This window comes from Fulmarus glacialis, unplaced genomic scaffold, assembly GCF_000690835.1.
Source record: "Fulmarus glacialis isolate BGI_N327 unplaced genomic scaffold, ASM69083v1 scaffold30165, whole genome shotgun sequence".
Taxonomy (NCBI): domain Eukaryota; kingdom Metazoa; phylum Chordata; class Aves; order Procellariiformes; family Procellariidae; genus Fulmarus; species Fulmarus glacialis.
In genome coordinates this window covers 16,782-38,176 of record NW_009215423.1, presented here as the reverse complement: position 1 = coordinate 38,176, position 21,395 = coordinate 16,782, and the positions used below count along the sequence as shown (strand labels likewise).

The 21,395-nt window shown below is 39.4% G+C and overlaps 1 protein-coding gene across 1 annotated transcript in view; it reads right to left on the bottom strand.

The window, feature by feature from the left end:
• Nucleotides 1-1,455: 1,455 nt before the first annotated feature.
• Nucleotides 1,456-21,395, bottom strand: part of LOC104077644 (28S ribosomal protein S27, mitochondrial-like) — a gene marked incomplete at its 3' end in the record, with an annotated part of 34,858 nt that continues 14,918 nt past the window's right edge. Inside the window, exons 4-7 of the mRNA XM_009578942.1 lie at nt 6,416-6,530; nt 5,829-5,907; nt 4,422-4,537; nt 1,456-1,558 (exon numbers count right to left, since the gene is read on the bottom strand). Coding sequence (XP_009577237.1) covers nt 1,456-1,558; nt 4,422-4,537; nt 5,829-5,907; nt 6,416-6,530 — 413 coding nt within the window. The remainder of the gene's footprint in view (nt 1,559-4,421; nt 4,538-5,828; nt 5,908-6,415; nt 6,531-21,395) is intronic.

The window sequence follows — 21,395 nt, the reverse complement described above, 5'->3', positions numbered from 1 at the left end:
CGCCGTCCCTCCTGTCCCCGCCCACGCCGCTCGATACGGCGATAGTTGTACCCAAGCTCTCAATCTAATTTGCACTCTGGCTATGACACAAAACTATGAAACACACCTTACTCTTCTTTATATGAAAGAGAACAGTTTAGGAAAAGCAAGATAGTAAGTGCACAGACAAAGCTTATGGACTATGGCTAAATTAAAATAGCTGAAGTGCTTGAGGCCACTCTGTGCCCGAATACATCTTTCAGTCTCTCAGAGGTCGGTTCCATTAGTGTTGGCAAGACTGTGGAATATGTGACATAACAGTAAATAGCTTTTGATCTACTGAATGTCAATGTCATAGAAGAAGTACTACTGCTCACAGACAACAGTGAAGTGCATTTTTGAAATACAGCCACTACTCAACCAATCTATATGACATAAAAAGCACCCCAAACGGAATGCCAACTGGACAGCAAAGTCCATATTTGTATCACTATCTCATTGGATAACAAACTACACCTCTATGGAAAATCCTGCTTTCAAATTAACTTTCACATTTATCCCCCTTTTTGACTGACAATGAGGGTTTTTTTACAGTCATGATAAACCCAAATCAGCATCCTAGCTCTGCCACTACACATTTTGAGACAATATTTTAAGAACAAGTCCACTTTTAATTACCCTCAGTAAATTCTAGAATAAAATATAATGCAGTAGTGGAACAACTGCATAATAATTAATTTTAAACTAATTAATTACTTTCAAGTAAATAATCACTTTGTAGAGCAGGACAAAAACCTATCTGCACTATATTCCTCTAAAGGTTAGAGGAAATTCAAGAGTTACTTACCCCATTTCCCATTCCCCTTCCCTCCAATTCTGGATATATTCTGATCTAACTGCTCTTTAATAATATAGCATATCATTAGCAGTGAAGACTCCTTAGCAGATACAGGATAAAGGCACTGCTATCTGCTGTTCACAACAGAAACATTAACTTTACAGTGAGTAGTAAATGTCCCAAACAGTGTTTTTCAGGCTGTGGTCTCTGAACTTCTTGAGGTTTAAGGATTATTTTAAGAAGCTCACTAACTAGAAAAAGAGTCTATTGTCCATAACTTTAAATTTGTGTTATGGAACTCTGTACTTTTGGGTTTTTTGAAAATATGTTGGTCCACGAACAACCAACCCTACTGTTCTTTAAGAACATCTTTCTTTCAGCTGCCAATCCAAACCTGAAAGGAGCCCTAAAGGAGGTTCTGAAGCTGTCTGATAAAGGGCATACCACTCAAATCAGTACTACCGTCCAGGCTTACAAAACAGATTCAGTCTTAACTCTGAAATTGTTCCTTCCACTATTTCTGCCTTTTTTTTTCTTAGTCTTCTGCTTGATTACATTTTAATAAAGCAAAGATGCCAATTTAATTCAGCCACTGAAGATAAGAGGGAAAAGATGACTGCGAGGGAGGTAAAACTTACCAAGGAATGCATAGCCATACAGCTGGGAGCTAAAACCCACAGTGCTTGTTTGCTTTAGACCTGTAAGCACTAGCGATGCTCCAAGATTTCTCTCCTCTTCCCACTGCAAATAATGTAAACTAAGTAAGCGTTCCTTGACAAACACAAACTTAAAATGGCAGCAGCCAAAGACAGCACATGTGGCTTTCCACAGATGTCTTAGCAATAAAGTAAAGAATCATTAAACATGTCTAGTGTTCAGAGTTACAGTATGTATATTGTGATGAACAGTACACATTACACTGAAGAACACCTCTCTTTCCAGAAGACAGCAAAACGTGGGTGGTTGAGATTTTGCATGGAAGTCAATCAGTGCGTTTCCTTCAGGACAGAGGGTTACAATGATTTACATTGGCCAAGCTCTGTTTCTGTCCTGTATGTCCTACCACTTGCTTCAGGCTAACACTGTTGAAGAAAAAAATTACATGGCTTCTGTACTAGAGCAGCCTTTTCTTTTAAGTGTGTAGTAAGATACATGCTCCGCTATCCTCACTACAATAGGAAAATGCTGAGAGAAGAATATGCTGCTAATGGCTGCTCTGTGTCCAAAATCTGCACTGTGAAAAGAACACATGCAACTCACCAAGACCACTGTATGCCCCAGGATTAAAAGTACAGCCGTCTCTCCAGCTAGAGAGAAGTACCAGCTGTCTGAGCCAGACCACCAGTGATGGCTTAAGAAGGGCACCCAATCAGTAAGTACATTAAAACCACAAGAGTAGTGTGAATTTTGTTTTGCTATAGGATAGTACAGTACTTTTTTCAAGACCAGAGAAGCACAAACATCAAGGATAAATGTCTCTTGACTGCAAGTGAAAGGAGCTCAGCAACTCCCATTGCTAAGAAAATGAGGAAAAGGAAGCTATAAAAGGCAATAGATTGGGGGAAGTCTGACTCTCTAACACGTGGTTTTTGTGGCAGGGTACTTCAGTGTCTTGTTTGTTACCTTATGACCTGAGACAAATATCCCTGGTGAAAGGAAGAAGCCTCCTGAAAAATTCCCTGAGGTATATTGAGTCTTAAAAAGCACAAAAGTTCGACCTTCTGGTTTAACGCTTTATTCAGAGATGTCTTTTCAAGGTATGGCATTTTTTTTGTGCCTCCATTCAGGTGCTACAAGAATTTGCGTGTTATCATCTGACACAAAATACCATCACCTGACAGCCAGGCAAGGTATTTGCCTGACCCAGAAAAGGGATACAAGGAGATACGGCTGTTTCGTGCTGAATTCAGCACTCCAGTTTAACGTTATAGGAAAATCAGATGCAATTGGAAAAACAGGGCTTTTAGCAGTCTAGGTTCTTTTGGGAGCTACCCCATTTGGCTCCAAGAGCTGGAGGAACTGCAAGAACTTAACGTTAACATCTTTGCAGTGGAAGGTAGCAATCATACTGACTGTTTGCAGCAGTCAAGGAGGAAACTTTCTGGGGAGAGACAAGACCAGTCAGGCTTTCAGTGGTGTTTACAACAGCAGAAAAATGGAAGCTGTCTATACCACTGCTATACACACTAAGGACTAACATAGTCAGACTGCCCATGATTCAGCTCTCAAAGTTAAAAAACATTTCATCAGGCTGCTGGACCTTAAGCTACGGCCAAGGGCCTGTCTGCAACAGGACACTGGCTGATCTGTCTCACACCTTAGGAAAAGGGAATGGGATTTTCAGCAGTAGCTGAGCAGATCTCATAACTCTGTCTACCCTCACTTCTTAAATCAAACACAGAAAATTGGTACTGAGCATTATGAGGTGTTGAATGGTAATCTGTATGGTGTATACATATGAAATATGGCTTATTGCTGTCTTTGGATGGGGTTATTTCAAAATGCATATTAAATGAGTCACAGCTATATAAATATGCTTGCTTCAAATGTGTCATATGTCCACACCACCCTTTCTTCCATATTCAGCTTTCATGAAACACTACAGATCTTGACAAGCGTTTGTCTTTGCAGTGAGGATACACAAACATGGACAAACACAATGGGAAAATGAGATTTTGGTCCCTCTGCTTTTCATATACAAGTGATCAAGCATACTTGACTTCTGGGGAATGAAGGAGAACACAGAACAGGGCAAATGCACATCTGTTTTCTACAGTGAAAACTGAAATTACAACCCAATTGAGTAAAATCTTAAGGCGTCTGTAATATGCATTTTGGAAGATGCTTGATGTAAGACAAATGGAGGCTTCAACCATTTTCCTTATGGATGACAACATGCTATTGAAGGCTTGTGCCAAACTATATGAAAAGTAGCTGCCTAAAGTTATGGACATGGCAGAGTCCTTTGCTGATACCTAACTAAGCCCCTCCTGCAACGGTAGAATAAAGCCACTTCCAAGAGCCTGAACTGTCATGTTGGCCTTAAGCAAGTGCAATGTGAGTAAGAAACCCCTAATCCTTGGAGACAGGAGAGATGTAATGAATTTAGTTTTAAAACAAATACATACTAGAAACAATACACCCAAAGTCAAATGCGATAGTAAAAATCCTAGTGAAAATGCTTTATAATTCTGCAACATCACCATTACCAAGCTCTAATGGTGAATGATACTCACCTTAACAGGGTACTATACAATAGGTGACACAGTTTTTTTGTGTTAACTGATAGACCCTTCTTTGAACTGAACTGAAATGTCGTTTCATAACCTTCCAATGGGCACACATTACACGTGAAAATCCCAACACACCTTCCCTTTCAGACAAAGGAGCAAAAGGGGTGACAAGTTATTTGATGGCTTTCATATTTTGTGTTTCTTTTTTTTTCTTTCTTCTGCAGTTGTAAAAATAATGAAAAAAATGGAGTATTTATTTTTTCCAGGTAAACTTAGGGGAAATAAAATACATTCAAGATTGAATGCCCAACTGCCTGCACCACGACACTTAGAAACGGGGGGTTTGTGTATCATTTTGAGTGTCAGCTTACCGTATGTTCAGACTTGGTTGCCAGGTACTGGTATAAAACATAGAGAGAAAGAAGCTGTGTTGAGAATTCATCAAAACTTTCTTGCAGCATGATCTCTGTTACTACTGACACAGCATCTATGGAGGAAAACAATACATAATCAGCAAGTGCAAATTTACACAGCTCCCTTTCGCACCCACTCATGTTCACTGATGCTTTATTGCTGCAGTGTGTTTTGAAGTAGTTAGGGAGAAAGTTAGAAGATTTCTTATGACTAGTGGTATAGAATTAGTCTTACTCGCTTAGGTTATTAAAACACACTGTGAGAAGGAAGAATGGGTTGAATAGCATGAGACCACAGCAAAGGAGCTTTCCAAACTCATCTTAGACCTACACTCTTCAATTGGCTCTTCTTTACTCAGCCCCTTCAACCATTAACATTTTTTAAAAAACCTCTAAAAATGACTTCTTTATTCTTGTGTTTAGATTACAAACAAGAGAAGACTGGCTTAAATTCACTGCCCTTAAGGTGACAGGAGAGTACAATGGAGCAGAAATGTTGTCACAGATCACCCACAGCACTCACTGTATTCAACAAACAGTGCTCTGGAGGAGCTCCACAGGGAGTTCCAGTGACACTCCCTGTCAGGAAGGACAGTTAGTTAAACTTGAGCCTGTCACAGAAAATAAATATGGATGGAATAAGGGGGAATTCACAGATACAGGTGCTCTCAAAACAAAATAAATATGTATTAATTTGCCATTTAGTAAAACCTTCATGATAAAAGCTACAGACAAGTCCTGCAATTCTATTGTCCCTTTCAGTTATTTGTTTTACAAGAGGTTTATGCAAAGAAAAGTTCATTGCAAGTCTACAGTACCAGAAAACCTGCAGTGAAATGAAAACCTTAAATATTTGTCATCAGACATGAGAGGATTATTCATCTCAACACTTAAACAGTCAATAGCGAAAGACAGGCCCCTCAACATGACAATTCAGCATAGCCTGTCAGTGACAGACAGAAAGTCTAGACAAACAGTTTAGATATGTAGCTTTCTGAATAGCTAAATGTAGGTAAGATGAACTCTATCAACATGCATTTTGATTCTTGTAACACTCTAATTGTCACTAATAACTCCTGTGTTGTTGTTAGCATGTAAGTCAGACTTGTAAAAACTGGAGAAGTTGGTTTACTTTTGGAATGGGATTAATCACAGTAGAAACTGTGAATTGCACGTGTTTCAAAATTATATAATGAATAAAAACCCCACAGAAATGAGATATAAACATGCAGAAAAGTAGTTTAAAGGAAGGAGAAGGTGACTTCAGAAAAAATATGGCTAAAAGTTTTTAATTCAAAGAAAGGCTCTGCAGATTTAAGACGATACAACTAAGGTTGCAGAATTGGTATATATATATTTTCTTACCTTCATACTTCTTCTGCTTTAAAAAACAATCCAACAAAATATTGAATGTAAAATTATCTGGGAAAATTCCATACTGAACCTGAAGAGAAGAAGGAAAAAAAATCAGTGTGAAAATCTGCTGTTCAAATCTTCCCAAGCATAGCGCTGCAGGTATCAGAAAGATCAGAACCATGGCATTGCACACTGCTGCAGTGTGACAGTTAGTCAAGCAACACAAGGAGATTAGCACGGCTCCTGTGATGTAGGCTTTCTAACTTTTGATGTACTGGATTTGTTTTGGCGTTTTATCTGAGCCTTTGGGACCAGGAGGAGCATTGCATATCGGGTTTTTATGCCTCTCCTGCATCTAGCATGTTTTGGACACCAACACTGTTTAAAAACAAAAAGCTTCCTGGGAAAGGAGAGGAAATAAAAGCTGTAAAAAGCTTTAGCTAAAATTCAAGTGCAACATTAATTTTTGACAAAGAAATATCTGAACTGAAAACCACAGTCTACAGGACCTGGCTGCAACAGGAATTCCAGGTAAGCCACACTTGTCTCAAAAAGTGGATCAAATATATTCATGGGTTTTCCTTGTAAAATCTTACCTTGTTTTTTAATGTGTATAAGGCTTTGTCTTGTGCACCATATTTTAAGCACTGTCTGATCCAGCTGTGGATGGTCCAGTCTCTCAAGTACCAGCAATTTGGACTATGCCGAAACCTAAAGCATGATAAACAGTCCAGGTGACAATATGACTCTTTGTTATCACAGAAACAAATTCTGTAATTAACAAACTATGAGCTTCAGAACCCCCGCCTTTCATGATCTCAGATATAAATCTGTCTGTATTTGACTTTGCATTCAATCATTGCTCTCCGAAGAGCTCCAGCTAGCCCCTTCAATTAAGAGAAACAAAACTTTGATACACTTTAATACTGTGTACAGAGGGGGAATCTGACCTTTTCATAAATGCATAATATTTTAAACTTCTCACTTTCCAGAAAGCCTACTACTTTTCCCCTGAAAAGATGGATATAATAAAATAATAGCTTGGTATATTTACGAAGGTCAACTGAGGTTGCTATAAACACTGTAGTATTTTTCAACTTTGTCCTTCTGATGGTATAACATTGTATTGTTGCTGGTCTTGTCAAAGAGCAACACTTCTCCATGACTCATGACATCAGTATCAGAATTACATCAAAATACAGCTGGGTCTGAACCTTCGGAGCTTGTGTAACCTGGTGTCTCCCACTCTCTCTAACTCATGCCTCACTTCAACCACTTAAGAATTCATTGTGCCCCAGCACAGGCCATCCCTGGGCTGCTGCATGCTTCATTTGTGTTTAGAAAATGCTTCATCAGACAGGCATGCCTCATGCAAGGGAAACTCTGCTGGAAAGCGCTCCCCTGCACCGACTACTTTGTCCTGACGGATGTTTCTTTAACCTGTTCTGAGACACCTCATGCCATGGCTTCAGCAATCTTCCCATGCAACCTACTCCAGAGCTCAACCGATTTGTAAAATTAAATACTTTTAAGTTCAGCCTCTTTTATTTAATCCTTTTTCAGACATATACACTTTACTCTGCATTTGGAGAAGTGGCGACAAAGAGTATATGGAGCTTTACCTTTGGCAAAGACTCAAAAACCATTTGAGAGTCCAGTGGCAGGAGCTGCTGCCTTGGTCCTGGGCTGAGTTTCATACCCCAGTGTGAAGACAAGCATGCACCCTTTCTCAGTTCAAAGTGTGTGCATGAAAAATGGGCTCACTCCTCACCAGAGAAGTGACTGCCACTTCCTGTAGAAAACACCGGTGACTGAGCTGGGCTCATGTCCAGATGCTTGCAGCCTCAAGCCAAGCTGCAGCACCATTTAGAGGCAGGGTTGGCTCTTCCATCTGAGTGAGCATGCCTTCCAGAACATTTATCAGATTAACGTGGACCAACTCTCCTTCCCCGCCAGTGAATCTCTGCATATTGCATCCCACGGCTGAGGGCTACACAGATGACCAAGCCTGGAAAAGTACTGCAGCCTAGAGAGCCTTCAGAATGCAGAAGACATCCATGCCAAAAGGGAAGCTAAACAACTACGCAAAATCTAAATATATGTTTTTTAAGTGGCACATGAAACCTCCCCATTAAATGAGAATTTAACAGAAAAAGAAAAGCATGCTTTGAATATTAAATTACATCTACTTTGTTGCTCTAATTGCTTTCCATTTTCTTCCCTCTGGAGTTCAAATGTTGGGAACAGCAAGAACGTATATTTGCTTTCATTAAAATCCTGTTTCAATAATGCTTATTTGGATTTAATCATATCTTGATGACACAATTATCTAACTGCTACAGACTGTTTCATCAGTCATTTAAGACGGGTCAGCGTGCAACACCAGCACGCAGCAACAAAGCTGCCAGCATCTTTTAAAGTTGCTTCATTAAATGGTTAATATTGTTTCACAAGAGGAAAACAACAGACTTTTCTTATAAAAACATGACACTTAACGCTCTCAAAGACTTAGCCCTTTCTTTTGATACAGTCCTTGGCATTCTTCCTATTAATTGGTTACACAGGAGAGAAGAAAACATTTTAAAAAAAAAAAACCCAAAGGTTTTAATGGGTTTGAATATTCACCTTTTCGCAGAGCTGCATTCACTCTCTTGAGTACACCACAGTGAGAGAGAGCACTCCAATACCTCCTGCACCTTGGGAATGCTACAGCCTATGTAATGGTGAAATGCTTCCAGGTTTCAAAGTCAAATTGCACTTGGACAGTAAAAGGCCTAAGAGGGATGCAATGTGGTCTAGAAACAGGATGAAACTGATCCTCAATCAACACAAGTTTCTGAAATCGATATGCATGAAATTCAGAGTGATGCTATAAAAACTCCTTGAAAAAAATCTTTGCATAAGCTTTGTAGGGCTGGGACTGATTTTAGTGTGCGTGTGTGTGTGTACGGACAATCACAGGATCTATCAGATATAATTATTGTACATTACTATTAAGATCTTTACACTCAGACCAGATCTCCACTGCACGAGGTACTATGCAAATAAAAAGCAAACAGCTTCTCAGCCAAAGAATTTTCTAGTTAATTCTAATAATTAATTACAAAACAGTTGCCTGGGAGTGAAGAGAGGGGACTAATACCAAAAGTTTTCTGTCTCCATGTCAACAAGAATGTAATACATATGCATGTACATGATCCCTCAACACTACACACTTCCATTAATCCATGATGTGGTAGAAGGAGAATTGGAAGTGAAAGGGAAACAGTTACACTGCAATCTTTAGTTGTTTCTGATCCATATAATGCTGGAACGACCTCTGTCTCTATTCTACTAGCTGAGAAGAGAAGCCAACAGAGTATCTGTTTTTATAGCTAACCTAGACAAACTAATCAAATGTTGTGGCAGCCATTTTTACTTGAAAGGGAATCAGGGAAAAGAGGAGATTGCTGGTCATTTTGACAAGCATTAACATCTTCCTCCTTCTCTTTCTCCATGAAACACACAACAGGATATAATTAGGCAAGGCAATATGTTCAGGGACAGATGAAAAGACAGAAGGAAGCTAAAACTACAGAAAGCAGAAGATTCAGGATGAATTAAGTAAAGGACGCCTCTAGCAAGTATGTTTAATGGAAAGACCAGGAGGTTAGCTTGCAGATGTCTGCTGCTGAAACTCATTTTTCTGAGAACTAATAAAAACCTGAGAAGCGCAAGATTCTTATAATGCGTTCAGAAAAGACAAGGAGAAGCATCCATAACAGTATTAGGGGAGCTCCCTGTTGGTACACTTTAGTGTTAATGGTTAAAGAATCAATATGGTCATCCTTCCAGTCATTGAACTGAGAACATCTGTCCCCACAGGGAACAAGAGGAGGAGGATCTGTAAGACATGGAGTTCCTGAAATATCAAGGTCATTGTGAATCTAACAGCACACAGTGCAATGGTACCAGAATTCCCCTTATTTTGGAAAATTGTTCAAATAATGCAGTCCAGAAACTTGGTTTTCTTTAAACCGTTGCTTTGTACTTGCAAGATGATTATAGCTTGGAAGAGATACAGTGAGTATACAGCCTCAGTACAAGGCAACCAGAACATTTTTAGCCAAGCAAGTGCACACTCTCTCTTGCTCACAAACTGGCCATCAGATTGGGCTAAGAAACACATTTTTAGTTTACTAATTTCCTGCACAAGGCCCTGTTGCTCATTATTTATAACAGTGCTGAAGTACTCGTGCTGTGTTAAAGAAACTGAACAATGGAAAAGTTTATCAGATGCTGAGAGTGCTTTATGGAGTGCGCTACTAACACAGCAAGCATGACTTACTTCTACCGGTGCCCTCCCACACTGCAGAGAAGGTGAGTTACTTCCCTTCTTTATTTATTTATTTTAAATGGTCTTTCAAATTTGTTTGGTGCCATCAAGTGGTGATGCACTCTAGTGCTGCTTTCACATACCTTGAATTCTCAAGGGAAGTAATATAGCAACCCTGAGAGCAAACAGAAGCACTAAGATGCTGGACTGTATTCTTTGCCCTACAGGGGAACATTGGTACAGGGTGGTTCATTGCTTTGGGGAGAGTCACAAATAAGGAAGACGGTGAAGGAAAATTTGCTGGATTACAGAAGAGCAAGTGCTGCAGAAGTAAAACTACCGGGAACAGCTCAGTAGATCTGTTCTAATTCTTTGCTAAGCTGATCAGAAGCTCCCTTTTGCACTCTGTGGCTTTCTTAAGGGTCGATCCAATTCCAGAGGCTATCCTTGTGCAATACACTATTTTTTCTTTTTCCCCATCTGTGAAACAGGAAGAGCAGCCCCCTTTCTTTCTCCAACTTGGTCTGACCTAATGAGAAAGTATTTTGTAATGATCTACACATCCACACAGTGCACAGAACTGTATGATCTCTTAGGCCTCCAGATTTCTTCAAGACTTTCTAAATTTCACCTGCATTTTTGCTTTGCTAACTTTGCATTACCATACATAAAACCAACTCCTTAAATAAAACCTCTTGTACTATAATGTTCTTCTCTGTTCTTATGCTTTAGAGACTCCTGCACCATCTTCTGCCACATTGCAAGGAAGTGGAGAAATTAACAACAGAAGGACACCGAGCAATCCCCATTCTTCCATTATTTCCAATATACATAATTTAGATGTGTTATTGTGCTTTCCTCAGAGTTAAAACCAAAAAGGTTTCACATGTTGCTAGTCGCCTTGTAGGATCTAGTCCAGGAAAGGAAGTAACCTATCTAGTGACAGTCACTGTAACAAATTTCTTCCACCTATACTTCAGATCTCTCTTACCTCTTTTAGAACTAGAGAGAAATATGTGTTTCTATGTTCATTTGCTTTAATCAGGAGGGGAGAGTGCTAGATTTCTTCTCATCTATTTAAAATTCTAAAAAGTCTTGAAGCAAAATGTAAGGAGACTTAAAATGAATAAATATTGTAAGAAATGTGTCTGTGAGCCAGGAAGAAGCTCTCTCAATGGAATGAATCCAAAGCCACTCCACATTTTACACAAGTCATACAGGGCTGTGAAGCTCCTTGGCAACGCCATGTTTTTTTCTTCCCAGGCACATTTTTTAAGCTACAGTGCATAATGATCAAATGGATTCCAGACAGGCTTAGCTTGGAAACTGGAAGGCTAAGGAAGCGTCACCCAAAACTCTCCCTTTGTTTGTCATTTCAAGCCACAGGCCTTGGGAAAAATCGTCTGCATTTTAAATGGACCCAGGCAACAGCGCTGAAAAAAATCTTTGTTGATTGAATTTCCTTTTAAACATGAACAAAACTTCCTTGCCTGCATCTTAGTCTACACCTTTCTTTGTATGCATCCTTTTAAAAATTTCACATATAAACACATCAGTCCTATAGGAAATACCTCAATATTAATATGAATTAACTGCCTACACTCAAGCAAAAACAGAGGGAACACCTTCCTTTTGTGTTGAAATAAAAAACTCAACTAGCATACGTAATATAAGAAAACAATTATCAAAAGCAGTAACAGGACAGGTTTAAAAAATTAGACCGTTAGTCAACTATAACAGAGGATAGTCTAATGGTGAGGCAGAATTGTGCTTTTACACAAGAAGAGAAGCGGTTTGCAGACTCCGTGAAGAAATCCCACATACAGCCCTCATTCTGTTTTAACTTTTATTGACTTTCCCTGATCTTTGATTTTAAACTAATTTAGCTCTTGATTGCTTTGACCATAAAATTAATTCTTCTAAATTAGGCTCACTCCACCTCCACATGAGTGCATATTTCTTGCACGGTGTCTTTTGTTCACGAGCTTTGCACAGAGCTTTAACACCACAGATGAATGTGGCCTCAAAACAGGCCCAAACGATCAGTTTTTAGATATGGAGAAACTACAGAAGCACAGTCAAACATCAAGGCTGAACAGGAGACTTTAAGAGTACTTTTAGTATCGGGTCTTGCTTTCCAGTTATACCACATTCAGCTTTCATTTCTGTCCACCCCGATGTTACAGGTTTACCTGTTTCTTAACCCTTATGCTTGGTAAAAGGACCAGATCTGGGAGAGGAGATATTTTGGGTAGAAGTACATACTACGCAGTCATTCAGGAAGTCTCAGAATATCACCCTGGTAACCACCCTCTCCTAACAACTGAAGGGACAGAATTCACCATTGTTGTGGTTTAACCCCATTCAGCAGTCTCAGAGTAGCTATTGCATTGTTCAAAATCACACTCCTCCACAGAAAGTTCAGCTTTGCAAAGTCTCATTCTAACAATGACTATCATATACAGCATCAACCATATAGCGGCTAGGATCTAGTTTATCCTTTACTGACCTAGCTACTTTGACAGCCAGTTATTAGAGCTGATTAACAAATGACAAGCTGAATTTCTGATACAACAAGCATTTCTGCCCATTGTTGTCGACCTCTTCTATCACTAAATGCTCTTCTTCCTTTTGATGGATTTAAGGCACCTTTGTGAGTAAAACACAAGGAACAGCCTTATTATGTTAAAAAGCAAAAATAGTATCATCATAGAGTTGCAAAATCCTAGATAAATGTTATAAATTTCAAAACAATGTATTAATGGAGAAGCAGTTTACAGCAGCACAAAAGAAATGCTTTGCTTACACATAAATAGACATATGAACCACCACAAAAGAAACAGTAACAGCAACAGATCCAGAGCCTACAGCAAAGTTTGAAGCAATTTACTGGGATTCCTGGCTCTGAAAAGTACCTGAATTATTTATCTGTCCTTCCATGCACAGGCAGTGAACATAACAGAACTGGGGTGGAACAGCTCTTCCAACCTTCTGCCATCAGATTACACCACGCAGCCTTGAACCCCTCTAGAATCATTTTCAAAGCACAGTGAGGAGGAATCCTTCAGACAACTCGATCAAGTTAAGTACCCCACAGGCTTTCCTTGAATGCCTCGAACCTTATAAGAAGTCCATAACCAGACTGAAAAAGCAAAGCCCAGGCTCAAACAACATACTGCTTCTCAGTACACTCTTTGTCCCTGGAAAACTCTTCCAGGCTGTTAAATGTGTTTCCTAAAAAGCTCCTCTAGCCATGTAGATTCAAAATGCTCCAGAACTATGCACTGCTCAGCAAGACATCAATGGAAGTTCACTTCTTAAAAGAACATGAGTCAGGACTTCTTCTGTATCAGCTGCGCTGAAGGTGCTCTGTATGCCTCAACCTGATATAACAGGACATCAGTCACAGACCTTGTCTAGCTAGAAACTAAAGTCTTAAGATTTAAAAATCCAGTATCAACATGGTTCCTTGTTCTGAGCATAATATTTAAACAAGACAGGTGAAAGGGAAGGTCGCCAGCTAGCTCGCTAAAACTAGCCATTTGGGGATCCCCAGTGTGACTGGTAGAGAAAAGAACATTGTGATGGTACAAATATCGCTATCGACAAAAGGTGGTGGTGCCCGGTTTAGTTTCACGCAGAAAATAAAACCGGGTCATTTTATCGACATTCAGAAGTTTTATGTCAAATGCAAACTATGAAACAAGCAATCCCCCTTTTTGGCTTTATTCCTTTATGGTCAAAACAGAATGATGAGGTGAACAGCACGCGAGATTTGCTTCACTTCTTGTTGCTTAGAGATATATCCCCAATGAAAGAAACCAAATAAACAGACACTTTAATATAGTATTTCTATTTTTCCCTTCTTCCTAGGATAATAGAGCGTCTTGTTACCCAACACCCTCCACCTCTCCCACTCCTTTTGGAAAAGACAAGCAGGAAAATCAGATTTTCTTCACACACATGAAGAATCCATACTACTTTCACCATGAAGCCGAAATTCATTCAAAGAGCAACAGTTAACAAGAAAAAGTCTTGTCATAGTAATAACAACAATAGTAAAAAGCCCAACTTTTCCCCAAACTATTGACTGTAAAGGACACAGCTCCTAGAATTTCTCTCCGCTAAAAATACTTCTGGGCTTACATTGAAATGACTGGTTTTGAATATGAATGCCATTAATAATCTACTGATTGAATCGAGAGTATCATAGGCTGAGAAAAACACAGGGAATGATGGGGTGAGCTGTTGCTATAGTGATTCCGATACGATACTCCCTAGTGCCTTTCCTTGTCCCCACGCAATCACAGTAAAGTCTAACTTAAAACCAACTCTTCCATTAATTATATCTTTCCTGGTATCCTGGCATACAAAAACATACAGAGAGAAATTAAGAACTGCACAACACACTACATTTCTTGCTTTGGGGAGATTTTTGAATCTCAGCAATTTCAAAGTGTGTCAGGCTAAAATTTGCTGTATTAAAGCTCAACAAAGGGTCAGTTCTGCTGGAATCTTTACTCATGTCTCCGAAAACTGATTAACACAAAGGCTGTAAAAAATGGCATATATAAGTAAAGTTCTGATTTGATTGTAATCATTTTACTAGCCCAGCTATGCCCGCCATTACTTCAATTAATTCTCCACCTGTCTGAAAGCTGGTACACAAATTATCAACTAGATTAATTTTTAAAAATGAAAAAGAAATGTTTGTGAAAGCCCGTTTGTAATTTGCAGTTGCTGAAATCACCTTTGTACCTGGTTCACTTTGCAGAGTGAGAGAGATCCCCTGCTGAAGACTGCCAGAAAGTCAGTTTCTAGCAGAAAGCCAGTTCCCACTAGCTGCGTATTGGAAGTAAGTTTAAAACCTGGGTACCAAATAGTACTTATGTCATGGGCTTTCTTCAACCAAGGTTATCTGTCAGATTGTATGATTTTAGGGAATAAATTGCTTCAAAGTTAGTTAGATGTCTCATTTTTAAAAATAAATAAATGACTTCAGATGCTTTAGAAAACCTCCATCTCTTAGCCATCAACTATTGCAGAGATGCCACAGCGAAGCCTGTGTTCCAGTAACCATTAACCAAGCTCGACAGAGATGTAGCACCAAAGGCTTTTCAAGCTGACAAGACAGCAACTCCAAGTTTTATAATAGTTCATTCAGTGTCACAGGGAACTGAATCAGAGTTAGGATCAACGTTCAGGTGTTTCTGCCTTCTAGCGCTAAGTTTGAACTATGACAGTACACCACTTTCACATTATATTAAAAAGGAACACTTTATGGGTATGCACAAAAACCGCTGTCAAGAAAAGCCAATAATGACTTCTTATTTTAAGAGCAGGAAAACCCCCCAGCCTGTAACTAGACATTGCTATTACAGTATTTACAAACAGTAACCTTTTAATGGTGCCTAATATACAGCCTAAATTTAACCCGAGACAAAACTAACATAATTTTGTCAGCGACCTAATTCACTGAGAGCTGGAGTCCACATTTTAACGATGTTGCATTTTCCATTTATTCTACTCAAATTCTGTATGCTTCACAAAGTATCTCCCAGAAACACATCACGCACTAGCTTCAAACTACTGTAACATTACACCCACTGACACAACCCTTGACACTTTTCAATTTGATCACAGTTGAACCTGCACATATTATATGTGATGTATTCCTCTGGCTTGAGTATCAAAGGCTGCAAAACAGAAGCATATGAGCCAAGCCATTTATTCTGCAAAGTTGTTCAGTTTCACACCACGCGCAACCTAAACAAAAAGAGGGTGCTGGCATGAATGGATCTTAGTAGCCAACTTAAGCAAACCTTACATTTGCTACCAAACACTTCAAAAACTGGATTTGCACAGTTCAGGTTTCACCTTTTCAGATTTGCTGCCACAGTCCCACATTTGAAGCTAACCTAATTTTGACCTGCTACCTGTGCCCTTTTCATTCTTCACTGCTAGAGTCTGATTTCCTTGTGTATTGCTGAACTTCTGCACCCCATGAGTAAAGGGGAGGCAGAGCTACATGATAAGCTGTCAAGGTAAACAAGGTTTACATATTAAGCATAAACACCTGCAACAGAGGGGACAAAACACCTGATGCTCACCTCTTGTTTCAGCCACAGCTGCTGTCAAAAAGGTAACCATTTCCAAAAAGTAAACCATAGGTGCATAGCTAGGTCTTGGCTACCGGGCAGTCCTCCATGAATCCATCTACATTTCATGTCATGTCTCAATGAGCAACAGCTTATTGATTTTTTTTTGTTATTCCAACCATGTGTTTTCCTGAGAAAAATATTTTAGCAATGAAAAACAAAAGTCCTAAAGTCCTTCATGATACATTTTTAACTGTTCCCTAACGGCAGTAAGTTACCCAATCACAGTACCTCAGAGGCTAACTTCTAGTTAGCATATCTCTTAGGGTATCTAACTTCTTCCAAGCCCAGTGGGACAGAAGTGTCCTTTATGCCATTGCATATGATGTCAAGCACATGGACCAGTAAGCAAATCAAAGATAAACATGGCAAAACTGACTCAAGAATTTTGTCAGGCAGTTTGAAATTTGTGGGCTCTTACCAGCTTTGTGATTGTTTTACTTTTATTATTTTCAGAAAAATACTGTACCATCAGATCTGTTATTTAAAGATAGAGACAGTAGGAACCTCACTTTAAGTACTGCATGTACTGTAGGACAAATGTTCCCTTGTGTAGGTAGGTACAAGCTGCACAGTAAAATGAGGTTGTGCTACTCAAAACAGGCACAGGATTTCAAAATGCAAAGGGATATTTTGTAGTTCCTCTCCTTTTGAGACAGGAATACAGCCAAGACTGTTTGTTATAAATATAACCCACTACTGGCTTTGGTTCTGCTGATGAGCATCAGCGCATGATGCAAGGCCAGGACGCCCTGCCACTTTGCCTTGCTGCAGTGGCCTAGTCCGATCTTGTATTCAGGCTCCAAACTGACATTGACAAGCATCCAGTTCTCCAAGGCACTCACAGTATAGGAGGCTTATACATGTCAGGTTACCCACTACACAGGAGAACAGAGAAGACAGAAGAGGGGGGAAAACACTGCAATTATGTGCAATTATGTACTGGATGAGTTTCAGTCCAGCTTTTTAAATTTTATTTCTCCAATGAATCATGACTTTCAAAACAACACAACAGTATCTTACATAAGAGGAACTTGCTGCTTTATGATTTAACCTGGACAAGGGAAACGCTGCGAAAAGGGGTGATCTCTGCAGGACAGTAACTTCAATGGAAGACAAAAAAGGAAACCCCTTTGCAGAGAAAGCAGACCGTACCAGTGCTGCTGCAAATGCTTCTCTGTCATGCTCTCACAGTAGCTGCTATACCTTGTCCACTCCCAGTTATAAGCACCAGCAGCCAGTCTGGTTTGTCAGAGCTTTGGCACACACAGTGTAGGCAAGGGAGGGGGGTGGGTTGTCCATTTTACTCCCCACTGTCTGCTGCCAGAGACTATCTATTCTGCTTGTGGCTGGATTTAGCCTTGCTCTTCTCACTCTCTAATGGAACTAAGCAGAAAGTGGCTGATTAGACTGAAGAAAGGAGTATTTTTCCCCCTTGTTAAATGAAAACAGTAGTGAAAGAGGAGAGATCAGAATTAAATAAATGACAATTTAAAGGGAATGATCATAAAGTTGGCTTTAGAGATTAAAGCCAGCTTTATATCCACACCAATTCTTGGAAAAAGATATTACTCATAAAGGTGCCAATCTGCTTGCAAAGCCAGTTGCCAAAATCCCTGTGCTTTCAGCTTCACAAGCTCTACAGCGAAGGGTGGGGGGTGGAGGGGGATCAAAATCCCCGTTCATTTTTCAGCAAGAGAAAGAAGGAATGTTTATTGTGTCTACATTTACAGCTGAGAAAACAGGAATTTCTACCAGCTGCTCTCTTGTATACCCCTTTCTAATCTTATCAACAAACCCAAGAAAGCATTCTTTGTTGGCTGTTTAAATGCTCCCTGAACCAGATCCTGGGTCAAATCCTCACCTGATTCACATGGTGAGACAACACACAGTTCCCCCAGCCACCAGGGACCTGCCTCAATCCGCTGAGGACCTGGCACACCACACATGCACATGGATCATTAATTAGACTAAAGCTGGGCAAGGACAACTCCAGCACCTTTCAAGGATGTGCAGCCCAGCATCCCACAAAATCTGTCTGGGTTGGTGAAGATGGAAATCAACTGCTGAGAGCTGCCGCAGCATTATTCCTGAAATGACCAACTCCACATTTAAGAGAGCCCCTCAGGCTTTCAAACTGATGTAGCAAAGGGGAGACAGGGAGGCAGCTGAAAAGCCTGGAAACATTCTCCTTCAGGGAAGGGGACACACCAGGATTTTAGCAAATACGTAAGGGGATATCATCAGCTGATAGGGGGGGCTTGGGCTTCTATCTAAGCTTCCCTTGCACCATTCTGTCCTAACACTGCCCCTGCTCCCCCCACCCCCCCCAAAAAAAAAAAAAAAAGAAAAGAATAAGGAAGGCATTATTTTGATTATTTTGCCTAGGAACTGAAGATTTACCAAGTAAAGGACAGAAATAGAAAAAGAGGTAACAGGGACTCTGCCAGAAGGAACAGTTGCAGGTAGCTGAATAGAGTGACTGGAGTGCTTGGTACAGAGAAGCACTGAAAATGCAACTGGCCTCATTCCAGCAGACAGTATAGATATGTTATCTGGAGCATGCAGCTTTAGAAATAGCTCACTATTAAAGCAGCATTAAAACAACAAAAAAAACCCCCAAACCCCAAAAAGTAGGCACCCTGAATAACCGTTTCTTTCACTTTGCTACTAAGCATCTTACATTCAGAAATTTGCACCTTTATTTCCCATTTCTGGAAAACAAAGAGAGAGAGAGTAATAACCTCAGAAATCACCCCAGGAAAGTGTTAAACTATGACCTTTGTTTATCAGTACCTCTATTCAATTTCAGCAAAGCATTGTTTTGTGGGTCTGTTTGCAATACAAGCTTCTTTTCCCCTTAAGGAGTATAACACTTTTTCACAGGCACAAATGTATATGCAGAAATAAGCAGCCATACAAGTTGAATAAATGTACCTGCTTATTTTCATTTTTGTTCTGCACTCTAATGTTTTTGGATATTTCTGAAGAAGATGGAAGTATTTAGAAAAAACGAACCATTGGAATCAAGCAACGTAAGCCGGCTCTTCAAATTTCTTTATTACCAGGGCCAAAAAGAAATCTGCGGCCTGATGGATACAATCAGATAGTTTTCTAAATGTCTCAATAACTGATTGCTGACCAAACATTTTCAGTCCTACAACAGTATAAACATCCATTTCTGTAAATAAAAACAGCCAGCTGTTTGAAAATTAACATTCCCAATAATTTATAAGCTAAAGAAAGATGTATGCTAACACAGGTGTCCCTGTCACAGTAATTTTGATTTTGTTGTAACCATTTTGACTATAATGGTGTGTAATAGAACAAAAGAAGATCAGATCTATACCTGTTGTGCATTATTTCATCTCTTATCATGGTCACCGTAATGTTCTTTCCATGTCCAAAGGCTTTCACTTTCTGGAACTTGCATCACATCTGCTACCTGTTACTACATACTATGCAGCAACATGCAAAAAAATGACAGATATTCTCAGAGCACAACACAACAGATACTCTACTGGATCATACTACTAAGTTGAATGTCTTCACTGTTACCAACAAAGCACAGAATGCTTTTCTTGACTACTAGGAAGTCCAATAAGATGGTGTAGGCCTTTTTTATGTACTTGATCAGACTGTGTTCATCTTACATGCCCTGTGGAACACAGCAAGCTTATATACGACAATGATTTGTTTAAAATTAAGATCATATGGATTTTTCCTTGTATACAGTAAAATGAAGGGAAGTTCTCACTGAAAATGTACGAGCCTTGCATTTCATACATTGGCTGAGGTAACACAGGAAAAAATATTTCAGTGCCTTTGTCCTTCTCTCCATCAATCTACACTATAAAACCAGCACATGACTTGCCATCATTCAACCATACTGACAATCTTCTTAACAAAGGTGGTGCAGAACGGGAATTCTCATGCAGTGGAACATCAGAGAGCCAGAGCTGATACTGTTTCCATGGTACAAAACCAACAGTGTCATGAAACTGCCTGTACAGGTATTATTAGCACTCATACTAGTCTCCTGGAGAAACTTTTCTTCAAACATTGTAAAGGAAAAAAAAAATCAATAGAAAGACAGATAGACACAAATCCCTTTCCATGCTAACTTACAGTGTAATGTGGCCTGGAATGTTTCAAAACATTTCACATTCTTAGCAGATCTCCAGTCCCACTTTCTTGTAAGCATTACTTTTAGTTACAAATAAGAGAAAATAATTAAAACAGAAAATCCCGAGTAAACCCAGGCAAGTGGATCGACTTTACAAAATGTACGCTCAACCCAAGATGTATTTTCAACATAACAGCTGTGGCAGGCTATGCAACTCCTATACCCAACGTCAGGACACTAGAGAGCCAACACTACTTTCTGCGTATCTTTCCTCTCCAGCTCCTAACATAAATTTTTCCAGAATAAAATTGACAAAGTCCAAACCATGTCCAAGCTCTAAATACTCATCCTGTTCTTAAAAATCCGTTTTCAATAAAATATTTGTCCTCATCTTATCAGAAGCTGATCTACAGTTGCTTGCACAGTTCATCTAAGCCGTGAACACCCTGATTCACCCTATAGAAAACCATCGCTAATGGCAACAAATCAACAACGTAACTTACCTCATAAATTGCCTTTATTCTCTCTTTTACTACTGATTACAGTAAAGTAATCACAACCACTAACATTTCTAAGAAATTTTCTGCCTGATGTGGAAGCCTTTTGACTTTGTACTTACTCCTCTGTCTTGTGACATATAAACTGTTCAGCATTTTGAGTACATGCTGGTTGTAGTAGCACAAAAACCTGTATTTCCCAAAGTATAGGATAAATGCTCTCCCATTTTTAGACTATTTTGTTATTTTATACATGATGTGTGAAGATAGACGAAGTGAAAATGGCCTAATGTCTTCATTTGAATGGCTACCCCCACTTTTGCTCATGCCACAATTCAGTGCTACTGAGCAGTGTGACTCAGTAAGTTAAAGCTAACAAAAAATTAACAGAATTTCCATTTGAAATACACTCCTCACATACCCCCCCGCCCCCCCAAATTCAACAATTTGCATTAAATATCTTTTTAAGATATTTATCTT